The sequence below is a fragment of the Tyto alba genome, unplaced genomic scaffold, assembly GCF_018691265.1.
Source record: "Tyto alba isolate M040663 unplaced genomic scaffold, T.alba_DEE_v4.0 Super-Scaffold_9, whole genome shotgun sequence".
NCBI classification, from domain to species: Eukaryota; Metazoa; Chordata; class Aves; order Strigiformes; family Tytonidae; genus Tyto; species Tyto alba.
In genome coordinates, this window is record NW_024881330.1 from 3,557,385 (window position 1) to 3,572,320 (window position 14,936).

The window sequence follows — 14,936 nt, forward strand, 5'->3', positions numbered from 1 at the left end:
GTGGAAATGGTAGGGACAGAAAATTGAGTTCCTTATCTGTAGGGCACATGGGAGTGATGGTTGAGGCCAGGGAGGTGAGCTGTGGGGCAGCAGGGCAGGTGTTATAGGGTCTAATTGGGGAACATGAGCATGTTTAAGCACATAAAAGAACCATATTAAGATCATGGGGTTTGGGGACTAAAAAGGGTATGTGTGTACTGTGTGATACATGAGAAGTCCGGAAGATGTTTATCTGTTTAGAAGGGTATGGTCTTACTGAACATGGACTCCACAGATCAGCTGTGTTTGAAGTAGGCTTGTCTGGGAAGATGTACTGAAATCCCAGGTGACTAAACCCAAAGCCATCATGTCTCATCTGAATGGGGCTTCCAGGTGGAAAAGAAAGAGATGTGAAGAGAAACACGGACTGTGGGATACATAGACATCTGTCTTGGAAGCCAAAAGCTGTGCTACTGCTTCTGCCACTGATAGTACTGAATGAAGTAAATTAAATAGATCAGGAGTTTGCTAAATGCTTAGTTCCTTTGCATGATACTTCACTGTTAGTGCATTATGCATCTGTCTTCAACATCTGTTGTAAATGCCAGTCCATTTTAATTTTCCAGACAGCTTAACTAATTGATATTTACAGTGCAACATTTATTAACTTCAATATGATGTTTATGAAGGCTTTCTTCAGTGCCTAGAAGGTGGATTTCTAACAAACCTGATGTCCCTCTGGCTTTCAGTGCTGTTCTTTTGAAACAGTGTCTTCACATTACCTGTTAAGGAAATCAGCGTGTATTAAACCTTCCTGTAAGCTGCTCTGTGAGCTTTATGGTGACATTTTCTTGATATGTCATCGGGGATGGCAAGGGGGGGGGGTCATTGTGTCTTCATCAAATGTGTTCCTTTTGCTGACCTGCTTCCTTCTGAAACCCATAGCACCTGATTCCTGCCATGGTTGAATACGAAGCTTTTGTGTTTGTGCACTGCTGCCATGCCACTTGGATGTTTGTTTATTCTTACAGCTGAGCTTCTTGGAGATGATAAACCAGCTTTTTTTGTGCTATAGACTGCAAAAGAATTGCTCGTTGCCTTTCTTTTTAGATTTCTTGCTAGTCAAATGGTGGATATTTTTCCCAGGTTTATAAGACAGCATGCTTGCTACACATTGACAGTTTCAGTGGTACAACTGCTGGTAATGTCTTTTTTTTTTTTTTTTTTTCTGTTAAATCCTGATCAGGGAACTGGGTTTAGGCACATCGCTTAATTTAATTATACACATAGGAGTGTTTGTGCTTTAATACCTCTAACTAGAAATACACAAATATCAACAGCAACCTGAAATGTGTCTTGAACTGTTTGTTTGCCTTTGATTTCTTGTTCACTTCACAAAATAACAAAACACCTCACAGTTGTTTGAGTAAAGTGGATTCATTTTTCAATTAAAATTGCCTGGTTTTAAGCAAAGTTGGCTTTTTTTTTTAAATGAAGTATATATTTTCTGGGGTGAAAATGCCTACGTCTCAAGAATTTGTGTGATTAATTTCATTTTTAGGTGTTTGCACTGGATGTTCTTGCCACCAAAAAATTTGGTGGCAAGAAAATACATGAAACGGGAAAAGCAATTTTTAGAATCAGAATAGAGCCTCAAAAGATCTACATCTCTGTTCACCAAAACTTTTCATACTCCAAGGTACAAAGTGGTGGTTCTTTTATTAATGATGGTTTCAGCGTAGTTTCTCAAGGAGAGCTAAAGCAATCGATCACTCATTCACATCAGTAAAGTGCCCTTCATCTTTACTTTTCACAGTGCCATACCGAGTATTAAAGGCACGTTAAATGCTAAAACCAAGAGAGCAAGTGTGGGAAGGATAATAGACTAAATTAATCTGCAGTGCAATTTATCTCCTGTCCATTTGTCCCTGTCTTTCCTACTTACATGTGTGCGTGTAGGACATGTTCTTGCACACTCATGCACCCACACTCACTCATCAAGTCTATCCAGATTGCTTCATTGGTTGGGATTGGTGCATACAGTGAAGGGGATGTATTGCCATATCATTGATAACATGGCAGCATGTCATATTATTTAAAAAAAACATCCATCAATGACAGAAAACATGACATAGTGTGAAGCGGTGCTCTTAACACCACCCATGACGCTAAAACCCTGTAAGAATGCTTGCTAGACAGGGGGATGTAGCCACTGGGATTAACAGCAGAATACAATAAATAGGACTGCCATCTCCTGCAGTGATGTGCAGAGCCTGTGCGTGTCCCTGGCTCAGCCCCACACTCTTCCCATACAGAGTTTTATGGCTGGGAAATTTCTAAAGAGGGAGACATGGGCTTCTTTTGTTTCTGATTCCACTCTGAAATTCAGGATCTACAGGAGCATAAATTATGAGAAAACATCTTTAAGCAGATACATTAGTCGTCTGTTTTATCTACATGAAGTCCTTGGGATTCGATATATTGTTTATTGCATTTTCTGCCAGTAGCTTCTAGCCTGCATTCTGCAATAGGCAAGTTGTAAGAGGAAGTCTGCATATATTGGAATCCACATAGAGTGTTTCCAAAAATATTTAGAGGTTAAAAGCGTAAGACAAAATCCATGTCTTGGCACATTTCAGGAAAGGGGGACGGTTTCTAACTCTCTTACAGTATGTAAAATGTTTTCTGTGTTTGTGGATTACATGCAGGACTCGGAAATTTTGTAGTTCTTCCCGTCTCTCCCTGCACGTTGACTGTCTCCATTAACTCTTGCTACAGAACCCTAAATGCAGCAACCCTGCACCTTAGGTGGGCATAATGCTTCTGAAAAACCTGGAAAGACAGCTCTGATCCAAGCTTCATCAAGGAGCTACGGTAAATTACTGGAAGAAAGGCATGGTAACAACTATATGTAGGTTATATGTCAATTATTTGCTTTCTGGTATTGTTACAGGCACATTGGCTATACCGCTGAGAATTGCCGCAGGGATATATCCCGGTAACCTTTCCGTGACAGATGTTGAGCTGTGGTCCACTCGTTAATGCAGAAATGTGAAAGGCATGACAGAATTAGAAAGTACAGGCAAAGCAATCAGAATAGTCATGGTTTGATGCCACTTATCTTAGAGCGCTAAAAGGATTATCAGGGCAATACCGGAAACACTGGCAAATATTAAGAGCTCACGGAGGGCAGCTGAGGTCCCCGGGCTGGAAAGGGAGGGACCTGCTTGGTTTTTGCAGAAATGTGGTGCAGGAAGATGATCTGCATCTGTACCACCTATGTTGCAAGAATAGTTAAAAAGAAATAAGCAGTTTATCGCCACCTGGAGAAAAAAAAAAAAAATGACTATCATAATCAGTAGGCACTAGGGTTCATCAAAATGAAATTATGGTGAATTAAAACAATTTATGTTTCTGATAAGCTAAGAGGCTTACTGGCTAATGAGAGAGAGGGAGGTATAATATAGCTCAGTGCTAGCAAGGCATTTACAAAGGATCCGAGGGGCTCTTTTATTAGGAAATAAAGTGAAACTTATAAAATTAAAACTTACTTGGGAATAGTATGGGTGGGAGAAGCAAAAATAACTTGAGAGGTGACTAATGGCAGTGACACTGTTAAGCTGCTTCCCATGGGGTCCTGTTTTGAGTGCTCTCTGAGCTGTCAGTAATGACTTGACAGATGGAGTCTGAGACGAAGCTGAACTAATCTGTAGGTGATGCGGGGTTAAGAGGGGGTCTTATCTACTGCCCTGGAGATAATTTAGTTGGAAAACACAAACCGGAATTTCTGGTAGCAGGTCAGTGAGTAACCAGCTGTTTGCAAAGACTGGTCAAATTTTGTAGGGGAACAAGCATTCTCCTTATTTTAGTAATAACTGCTTCTTCGGTTTGTATTTATTATTTATTTTTAAGAAACAATGACAAAAAATGGTGCCTCATAGGTATTGAAAATACCATGGAAAATTTTGCTAAGGTTTGCATTTCTGTGATGAAATTTGTGAGCACAGCTGACTACAATTCATATGTTTTAATCCAGAACTGCTGAACAATGTAGCTGCTAGTCTATAACCATGTTCATCTCTAGAGGTGGCACAGCACCTGTGCCAGGGGCATTTGAAATATATCCCCCTTCTCTTCACACACAACCACAGACCATCCCCTAAGCTCCCTAAAGAAAAATAGTACCACATCTCCTAATAGTTTCAAGTGACAGGCAAATTGGAAATCTATGATGCTTTTATTACAGAATATTGCATGGCTTGAAACTTGGAAGTACAAGTCTGTTTTTCTCCTGACTCTTATTCTGCTGGATGATTTACACCTATGCAAAGGGGTTTGCTGACAGATCAGAATTAGAGCTCCTATTTTACTCTGTTGTAAACGATTCGTCAACATGCACAATCAGGTCCTAAAGAAGAAAGGGAAAAAAAAAAAAAAAGTTGTGAGTTTCAGTTTGGAGCCAGAACAAGTAGAGTTAGCCTTTCTTCCTTTGGTGACTGCAATGATACAGTAAAGATACTTTAGGGCTTGGTGAAATAACCTTTCCTCCTAGATCACTTTTCTGATTTGTTTACATCTGCAATAAATACTGATAGGTGAGAGATTCCCACTGCGTTCATCATGCAGAAGCAGAGCCAGCAGCCCTAGGGGATGAGCTGTGGGGCTGTCTGTGGGCAGTAAATTATAGCTGTCCAATCCAGCATAAGTTTCCATCCTACAGATAAGAGATTGTTAATACAACTGTTGAACACATCAGCCTGGATCATCCATTTCTGGAAATACCCTTAGCTCTGCTGTAGGAGCCACCCAGACGTGGTGGGTGACTGCTGAAGGGTGGACTTCTCTGCAGCACCTTTAGAGGTGCCTCTCTCCACGGACCATGAAGGACATCCGCTGGCTTGGCTCTGAAGTTAAGCATCTTAAATGGGGTGGAGAAAGGGGATTAGGAACCTCAGGGACCAAGTACCCCTTGCTATTCCGTGGCTGTCCCTGTGACCAATGCGTAAAGTTTTATTTCCATGTATTTATAGTTTGCTGAGGGCTACCATCACTCCCACAGACATCAGGCCTTCACAAAACACAGCTCTGAGACAGAGAAGAGATTGGATAAAGTCTTATGTTATGAACAATTTCCTTATGCATATCTGATGCACCCGTATGTATTTATGTCTCCAACAACAATGGGATATATGTAAATATATCAATACACAACCTATTTCCGTTTAAGCCACAGATCATGAAGCTCAGTTCTCTGCTCCGCATACTATAATTTTTACCTATTTTTGTACAAGAAAACTGCAGTAAGCATAACAGCAGTGTGCAAAAGACATGTATACGGTTTAAATTATGCCAAGCTACCTGGCTTAACCGTAGCCAAACCTGCTTGACCACTCAGCTCTTAAATGCATAAAACAATTCCGTTGATACGCCGTTGCACTGTGCCAATGGGGATGCTAAATCTAACAATGTTTAAGCCAGTACAGTAATGATATCTTTGATCTGTAGCTGAAAAACTTACTGCTCTTATGTTAAAGATCAGATGAAAGTAAAATAAGCCATATCCTGTATTACAAATGAAATGCCTTTCTCCTGCTGGAACGAGAAAACAAAGCTCTTTGGGGTTATTGTGACTGGCAACAGGCATGGTGAGGCAGAGAGTCTTTCCATTGTTAGTCTTTGCTGTTGCGTTTGGGGTCTGATTATTTTTTATTGACTTGGTCATTCACCAAGTGTCTCAAAGAAATAGTGCAAACAGTAGTTAAGCTCCTTCATTCTGTCCCAGTGGAGAAGGGAAGCAGCCATCATCACATCTGCCTGTTTGCTGTGCTCATTTTAAAACTGGATAAATAAATTAGAGATACGATCATTCAAAGAACAAACTGTAAGCAGCTGTGTGTTGGGGATTATGGATTCAGTGGACTATACTTCTCTGGTAAAAAAAAAAAAATAGCATCCATAGGAAACTCTAAGGCAACAGTGTGGCATCTCTTGTATTATTTAGTGCATTGACTTTGCAATCCTTGTGCATACAGAAATACACAGCAAGAGATGTTATTCTTCCTAAGATATGCCCTTTTTGTTTTTACTCTTAGAATGCTTATTTTCAGAGTAGCGCTGTAGACAGATAAGTCTTTTTCAACATTTATATTTTAAGTACTCAGTATCTCCACAGACTGAGTATTTAAATTACTATTGTGTGGAGGACTTTTTCAGAAGCAAATTTTATTCATCAGAGACACCCCTTTAATTAACTCCCACACTTCCATGGGGAGAGGAATATAAAGAAAGCTAATTAATAATAATAATTGTAATAATAATAATAATAATAATAATAATAATAATAATAATAATAATAATAATAATAATAATAATAATAATAATAATAATAATAACAATAATAGTGATATATCTTGTTACCAATACATATTAAAATAAAATGCTGCAGGGAGTGGAGTTTCAAGGCCTCTTTTTTAATGAAGATCTTAATGGCATTTAATGTAAATTAAATATAATCACTGTCTGATTCCTAGGCATATCTCTGAGGCTGAAGAATAAGAAGTTAATTGTGCTGGCAATATAGTGGGAAGTGCCAAAATCAAGCACCAGCATGTTGGTTAAAATGCATTTTGAATTAGGAGGTAGAAAGCAGTACTTTGATTTTTTTGTACTCCCGCTCCCAGTTATTTTGCAGCAGTTCAGTGCAAAGTTTGTGCACGGTGTGGATTTATTACATAAGATATCTAACATAAAATTTGCATTAGAATGCAAATGAAGGAGACTTTATTTAACTTTAGAGATTGGGAAGGATCAGATGCATGAGCCTAACAAGCCATTTTACTTTGGGGATGGGGAATTGCTGGTATGTAAATCCCTGACTTGTTCTGTGGGCCGATAATTTAATAAGGTCTGCAAAATGACTGGACGTCAACTCCAGCATCTTGCATTGCATTAAGATGAATTAGTTGTGGAAGTGTGGAAGTCTCAGTTTTGAAACTGCTGTTTATGGAATTCGTGCACTTGGTGGCAAGATTTACTTGATTAAAATACTGGGGATCGAGCTAACTGTGTACTCCTCAAGGTAGGCGATGTGACAAGATTCAATTCCCAGCTTCCTCTCTTGCGATGACAGTGTGAAATACCTGTCTGTGGTAGATATTACCTCTTCCATCTCAAATTAAGAGTGATGAAATTAGTCAGCTGGTGCAGTGGGTCCTGGGATCATAAATAAATGAAATGCATTTTGATGAATGAATACAGCTATGATGTCTTAATTTACCGAAGGAAATCTGAGAATAACTAGTTATTTGATCCAGTCTTGTCTTTATATGAGATTATTTTACTTTCCTGTGTGGTGCCAAAGGACTCCATGCCTTCTCTGTACTTGTTCAATCCTTAACACACATCTGAATTACTGTTCTGCAGCTAAGAAATGTATCTTCATGGTACACTAAGATTTCACTTGTATACCTGGTAAGCATAATGCATAAAATTAGTGTACTTTTATCCTAGACAGCTTTCCCACCTGAGCTGTCTGCACACAGATCTTACTTAACTGGAAAAATCCTGCCAAACTTTGCTATAGGGGTGAATATCACAATTCATGGTGCCTATGTCCATCTCCCCTGACTACATGGAAATGACAGTCAGTGGAGTGTTTCTTGAGAAGTCTCGATTTATTTGTAGTTATTGTTGTGTTGGGTAGACTGTTTGGGGCTGGCCTCGTTTCTCAAAGGAAGTGCTGAAAGAGTTGATGTAAGTCATGAAAGAGCTGGTCTCTGTCAGTACTGACAGAGAAGCAGGAAGGAGCTGAAAAGCCGAGATGGGTGTTCAGGACAGAGGGGCCATAAATAGTCATCTTTATATTTTTTAATCAAAGAACTTCCATCCACTCCACATCCCACCCACCCTGGAAAACAAGCATTGACAAATGAGTCTTCTCAATACAACCATGGCTCAAATATGTCCTCTAAGGGAGGAAAAAGATCATTTTATCCAGGTTTTTCTTGAGTCTTTCTGGAGTTTTTGACTGAAGCATTATGGAAAACCACCCCTTTCTGACTAAAAAGATGTGATGTGCTCCCTGGGGAAGCTTAGAGGCTGAAAATGCCCTGTTGACCTTGTAAAGCTTGAGAACTACGGTACTGAGCTAATAAATACCTTTGGGCAGCATTTATGTCTCTTCCCCCTATTTTATGTGGTCCTGAACAGCAAAGCCAGAAATCAGTACTTATAAGAAAAAAAATGTACTGGAATTTGGGGTGTAAAAGAGAGGGACAAGCATGACTGGAGAGAGGACTGGTTTGGCTCTTGCCTGGCTGTTTCAGTGCTTCTAAAGCAGCACTGCACCTTCGTGTTCACAATACTTTCCTGGAGATACTGTGCCATTAGTATGTAGATGATCATGGTAAGTAAATCTTTCCTGCTCAATTTCTGTCTCTTCAATGAAATTTCTCTTCTGAGTACAAAATTTTCCTGGGCAAGCCATTGGGTAGCTCCCCAGTCCCATCTCTTTTTGCTACACAATCCTTCTTTTATCAATTTTAGTTGCAATACCCACCATCTGTGGAGGCCTCGTTACCTGTCCGGTCCCTATTTTCACCTTATCATCCCCCACTGACTTTGCAGGTCCACAACGAGTCTTTGGGCTGATCACAGAAAGAAAATTTTGGGCAGCTCCTTGCTGCTATTTCCTATAGCCTTCTGGCTGCCACTGCTGGTCAAGACCCTGGACTCACGTAGTCACACTGTGGCTCCATGTGCTATGTGTTGTGTTGTCTCAATTGCTCTGAAGCCTGATAGATTTTGTAAGTGTCTCATTACGCAATTAATTTCAATTGCAATTCCCATCATCTCTTCTCTTCTGCAGGCATGCAACCCAGCAGGAGACTAATAAAACCATCACGACTAGCACCAAAGCCATCAAGCAGCTGTCTGAGGTTGTCAGAGGTTCATCCAGGGTACGTGTCATTTGAGATGCTGTTGGGAGAAAGTGATGGGTCTTACGGAGTGACGAATAATGAAAAAATAAGTGGTGGTGGGTGCTTTAAAGCTGTTGAGCTCCATGTCTTGTTACAACTTTCTTTCCTGTTATGCAATAAGAATAGCTTGCATTTATAAATGACCAGTGGGAAAACAGCTGCAGAAACCAGTCCTTCTCCTCAAAGTGGATCATGTGGAATAGGAACTAAAGAATGCAGAAACAAAGCCTTGGCTAGCTCACACCCATCTCAGGGTCTCACCCTATTTGGGTGAAAGTGCTACAGAAATCATCTGGCTCCACGTGAATTTGGCATTGGTCAAAGTCTCAGCTGTGCAGTAGGTGCACTGGGCGCAGATGAGTTTGGAAGTGTGTTGAAGTGACGGGAAAGGGCAACACAGTGGAATATGGCTGGATGTGATATTCATTCGGTGCTGTGTGTTAATGTGAAGGCAGTGGTGGGGATAGATAACTACAGACTGTGGCCACATTAGAGCAGGACTTTGAATTACAATTTAGCTCACAGCAACCCCATCTACTGTACAGACAGACTGGTCATCAGTAGGTTCAACGCATATGAACACGGTTGTCACAGGGTTATGAATGATCCCCATCCCCTGGTCTCCTGTGAAAAAATTGGACAAACAGAAGGTTTCTGCCCCAAACACAAAGACCTTTATACCCCATATGTTCCTGCTGACTTTGGCCTATGGTATGCATCGTGGAGAGCAGCACATGCTGTGGGGGGCAAACCCCAGTTGGTGTGAGAGTTGAGGAGAAGTTTCACCCACATAACAGGTGATTCAGCAACTGAAATGAGAATAAGGACAATTCTTTTCTATTTGATTCTGCCTAGAAGTTTTCTATTATGTTCCTGCTCCTAGCATCCATATAATTTCTAGGTCAGGAACCTACCTGAATTGGTCTTTTATCCTCACTCACTTCCTGCCATTTTCCGAAGTCCTCTATTACTTCAATTCTGTTCTCACTGTACTTCCACCTAGGAAAAAAAAAAAACTGCCTTAAACGTACAACTCATCTCTGTCCAAGTGTTTTTTACAGCCTGGATTTATGTCACTTGCCAACAGGAATATGAGAGAAGGATTTAAGAGCTGAATCACCAAAGGCTACCTTTGCAACCTGTGGAGGACTATGTGTAATTCAACCCACCTAAAAAAATGAATGGGTGATGGTCTAGTCCAGAGGATGGGGAGGGAATCCTGGAATGAAAGTTCTTCATTAGGTGGACATCGATCTTATGCAGGCACCAACCTTAATACTTTGATCTTTTTTAACATGTTGGTTTGATTAGTGATGGACTACGAGGACTATTTTTTTTATTTTTCTTGCATACTCTGAGAATAATTACATCAGAGCTTGATGAAATAGAAGATGCTTTCTTGGAGATATGGGAATCTGGGCTTTTTTTGCGCTGATCTCCTGGCTCCATTCTGTGACATAAATTGGGTCCAAAGGGGAATCAGACAAGGTCACATTAAATACAATTATAGTGCCACATAACACAAGAATGTCATTATTTGCCCTTGAAGCCCATGTAGTGTCCATGGGGACTCTCAGGAGAATAGGTTTTACTGTCAATGGGGAGAAAAATTGCTAAAATAAAGGGAGAATATTTAAGAGCAGAAGAAAATAGACACACAATTATAGTAATATGAGGAATAAACTTGCTGTTCTCTGTTGGCATCACATAATAACTTTTTCTGCTCCCTGGTCAATTAATTTAACAGATTTTATTTTTTTAACTCTTCTTTTCTAACAGTGTGCAGTTTAAGTAATTAAACCTACAAATTTTGATATAAAGCCTGTAGCCCTTGTCCCATATATAGAAAAAATAGTTCTGTTGGGAATTGGCTGCTGGACGGTAAGTCCCTCTTGGGGATCTGGGAAGAACTGAAAACTTTTCTCACATAAAATTTCTCACAGCATGAAAAGCCTTCCATTAATTTAGTGCTTTATAGTCAGTCCTTTCTGATCCATTATTCTGTGTATTGCTCTGCATTCACACATGGAAAAACATTTTTTTTTAATTTCTTCCTTATTTTCCACCAGTAACGAACTGCCAACAAGGTGCACTATGGGAGTTTCTCTGACTTCCCTTGAAACTCCAAGTGTTGCTGGAGCTACTGGAGTCAGGATGCCAACTGAGCACATTGATAGTATTTCAGGAGCAAAGACACTGGTGTAAGTAAATCAGTGTGATACAAGGCAGGAGACTGATATAAAATAGCACATGGCTTCCTTTCACATTAACCTCAAAGGACTGGGGAGGTTTGGATTGGATATTAGGAAAAATTTATTCACTGAAAGGATTGTCAAGGACTGGAACAGGCTGCCCAGGGAAGTGGTTGAGTCACCATCACTGGAGGTATTTAAAAGACATGTAGATGTGACACATAAAGACGTGGTTTAGTGGTGGATTTGGCAGTGCTATGCTAATGGTTGGACTTGATGATCTTAAGGGTCTTTTCCAACCTAAATGATTCTATGGTTCTATGATTCCATGACTTAGAGAAGCCTATCTGGAATTCCAGGTTTTTACAGGACGAGTGCTGGACCATTAGATCAGCTCTCCAGAGTGACAATCTTATTTTGCATGTGTAACAAACATAAGGTTTATAGGCTTTTATCTGTAGAATGAGAATAACGATACTTGCCCTGTTTTAAAAATGGTTTCAAATCTTTGGATGAAGAACTGAAAGACTGGGATATTCTTCTGTGTATGAAAATACCATGATTAAAATTAAAATATGTTTATCCCATCCTTTATAACATTTATTTTTTTTTATTCTTAAGCAGTTGACTGAAACAGCTGAAATTGCTATAAAGTGAATATTTCTTTTTAGTAGCTTCAGTGTGGATTGGGTTTTGTCTGCTAGTTTGTTTTTAAGGTGATGTCCTGCTTCCTTGCAGTTTATTCCCCTCCGTAAAACCCGAACACGTGAACCCCTGCACACCTGAAATCTGAGATTCAGGGGGTAGAATAATTCCAGGAGAATTTCCATTGCCTGACACTGGTTTATTTTGCTCACTCCATCTGAGAGCAGTGATTTTGCAATGTGTTGGATAGTTATGTCAGGCTAGACTGGGGTCTTCCTTTTCAGAACAGTTTTGCTTAAAACAGATCAGTATCTTGCTTGGGCAAGCTCCAGACAAAAAGGCAGTGACATTTGGGTACATGTTTTGGAAAACATGAAGATAAGTTGGTTTTTGAAAATCAGACCCTAGGCCGGGCAGAAGGAAGGTTGTGGCTGATGGACCTCTCGAGTCTAGTAAATCACCCATTACCATCAAATGAGGTGCTGAACTCCGTCACGGGGTATCATCCAAATACAGGACTTTTTATCAGAGGATCCCTTGGGTTGTCATCTCCAACAGTTAATCTGAGGCTGGATTTTAGTGAGTAGAAGCAGTATATCATGCTACAACCATTCTGTTCTTTTGATGACGGTAAGGTATTGATTTGCTTGTGTTTCACAGTCTTTAAGAACTGGAGTGAGACCCCCCTTCATGCAGTAAGCAGGACAGCAAATGTCCCACTACATAGCCCTGCCACAGAAAGTGTCTGGCTCAAATAGCAAATCACACAGTAGTCATTACTTGAGTGCTATCTTGAATATCCAAGGTTACATTTTTTTAATTGCTTTCACTTGAAAGATCAAAGCATCTTGTGCTCCCTTCCTAAAATAAAACCTCATAGCATCCTGGCAGCCCCAATGAAATTGAATTTTTAGAATACTATTTGTGCCTGCTTTGTTTACTTGGTGTCTCCCACCAGCACTGTTTCCCATGGTCACAGACAGAGTCTACTGTTTGATTTATCTCTACAGATCTGCTAACCAGGTTTCTGTTTTTCCAAAGCAGACAGTCTACTACTTGATTTATCTCTACAGATCTGCTAACCAGGCCTCTCTTTTTCCAAAACAGCAAGAGCGACTTCAGCTGGACAGGCTGAAGAACCAGTTGTCTGATGCCATCCAGAGATATGGAGCTGTGCAGAAGGTAAGAGTCTCTCTTGCTTCCAGTCTTGCGTGTGTGAGTTTGGGAATATGGTAGGTGTGAGCAAGTGTGGCTCCCAGGAGCATGGAGCATCTCCGCAGAGCTGCTCATGTGTAGTTTCCTTTCGCTTTTCTTACATTATCAGTGAAGGAGAGTATCGTTACATTGGATTGTGCACACGCATGTTACTGCAGAAAAATTCAGCAGTAATGGAAAAGCAAAAAAGTGTGCTTTTGCCAGCTGTGTATCTGGTAGGACCTTCAGTGGTACCCCTGGCTTAGCCATGGCATTATTTTGGCATGTCTCCACTGTCAGAGGAGATGAAGTGATGGCACAGTGCCCCTTTCACCTTTTCTGCTTACAGAAAACGTGCAGGCAACAGTTCTAATTTAAATGTTAACTCACTTTATGGCTCTGCTGTGTTATTTGGCTTTGCCAGATGATTTCCAAACACATCTTGTGGGTTAGACCTGTCACCAAGATCAAGCTGTTTAATAAAACAAACAAAACCTGAACTCCAGCTCCTTCATTTGCTTCTTGCTCTCCCACTTTACCCTGGGGAGGCTCTCCTGATGAGCAGACTTGCTTTGCTTTTAAACATTGTAGTAATGATTTAAATTTACCATCCTCAAACTGCTTCTCTTCCCTGCAGTAACAAGTTTGTACATATATCTGGATTAATTGAAATACAGCCTGGACAAACTCTGGTTGTCTTCTCATACTACTTTAGTGAGTTTGACCCATGCCTGCAACACATGGGAAGAATATATTCTAATTATACAGGTGTAATGAAATTTGTCTGGCAACCTGCACTTAATGTATCTCTATTAGAAATATTCTGTACTGATTATTTCCCAACACTTGCTGCCTAGGGTTTAAAAATAAATAAATAATTAAATAAAAGCACATAAAATTGCACTTCAGTGGCTTGTATATTATGTAATAGCATTGCATTATCTCTAGTGCTATCTTGTATTTTTAATTATTTCTCTGTCTATTCAAAATCCTAAGTGTGGTGTCTTTAAATGAAATCAGTTTATCCCTTAAGTGAGAAGTTGGAAGGATTCAGGTAAAGGGCTCCACCCCCATATGCACACACCTTTATGTTTTTTTTTTTTTTTTAAGTTCATGAGTATAATCCATCTGAACTGTACAGGTAGGTTTGGTTTTGGTTTTGGTTTTGTTTTTTTTTTAAAAAAAAAAAACAAACTGTCATCAGTTCAGAAGTGCCAGAATTAGCCACTGCAGTTTGTGAATGCCCAGTTGCGTCAGGAAACCAATCTGAGTGGTAAATTGCTACTTATCCACGTTCTAGCTGTCATTTCTCAAATGCATGTTTCAGTTTTGATAACCTTGTCATTCTGGAAGCTTTGAAGACTTTTAATTCCCGCAAAACCAAACTTTTCTATATGATTTTACTCCCTTTCTTTTTCTATATAATAATATTTTTTTCTATGTCCTTTTCTTTGAAAAGCAGAAGGAATAGCTTCATGTGATTCCTTCCCTACATATTTGGACTCTGTTTTCTCAGCCATTCTCCCTGTTTTATTTTTCTGTTTTTACAGAAAATAGCAGAGAAATCTAAAGCTTTGCTTCCTACTGGGCAGAGAAGTACCAAACAGGTAAGTTCGTGTGTGTCTCTGTGTTTGACAGTAAGTACCTTGCTAAAAAAGGGCTGTTTTCTAATGCTACTAATGATGCTGAAGAGCGTGGTGCTCCCCCACTACCTACATCGAAGCCAGTGAAGTGGTTTTCAAATAGAGATGTATGACATCTCTGGAGGCGGAAGATACAAGACCCAGGGAAAAAGGCATGTGTAAGACCAGTTTAATTATTCTCTGCTTTTCTGTTCTCATGGGGCTGTTTATCCATTCTTGATGGGAGTTTTGTCTACTCTGAAATATATCAGAGAGCTGTCCTGTACCCCCTTCCCTGGGAGCTGGGCTCGTAGGCAGTCACACTC

The 14,936-nt window shown here is 40.0% G+C and overlaps 1 protein-coding gene across 10 annotated transcripts in view; it reads left to right on the forward strand.

Moving 5' to 3' along the window:
• Positions 1-14,936, forward strand: part of TSNARE1 (t-SNARE domain containing 1) — a 491,281-nt gene that overhangs the window by 211,504 nt on the left and 264,841 nt on the right. For all 10 annotated transcript variants that reach the window (XM_042786051.1, XM_042786060.1, XM_042786057.1 and 7 more), the window contains 3 exons: positions 8,846-8,936; positions 12,902-12,976; positions 14,539-14,595. In XM_042786051.1, coding sequence (XP_042641985.1) covers positions 8,846-8,936; positions 12,902-12,976; positions 14,539-14,595 — 223 coding nt within the window. The remainder of the gene's footprint in view (positions 1-8,845; positions 8,937-12,901; positions 12,977-14,538; positions 14,596-14,936) is intronic.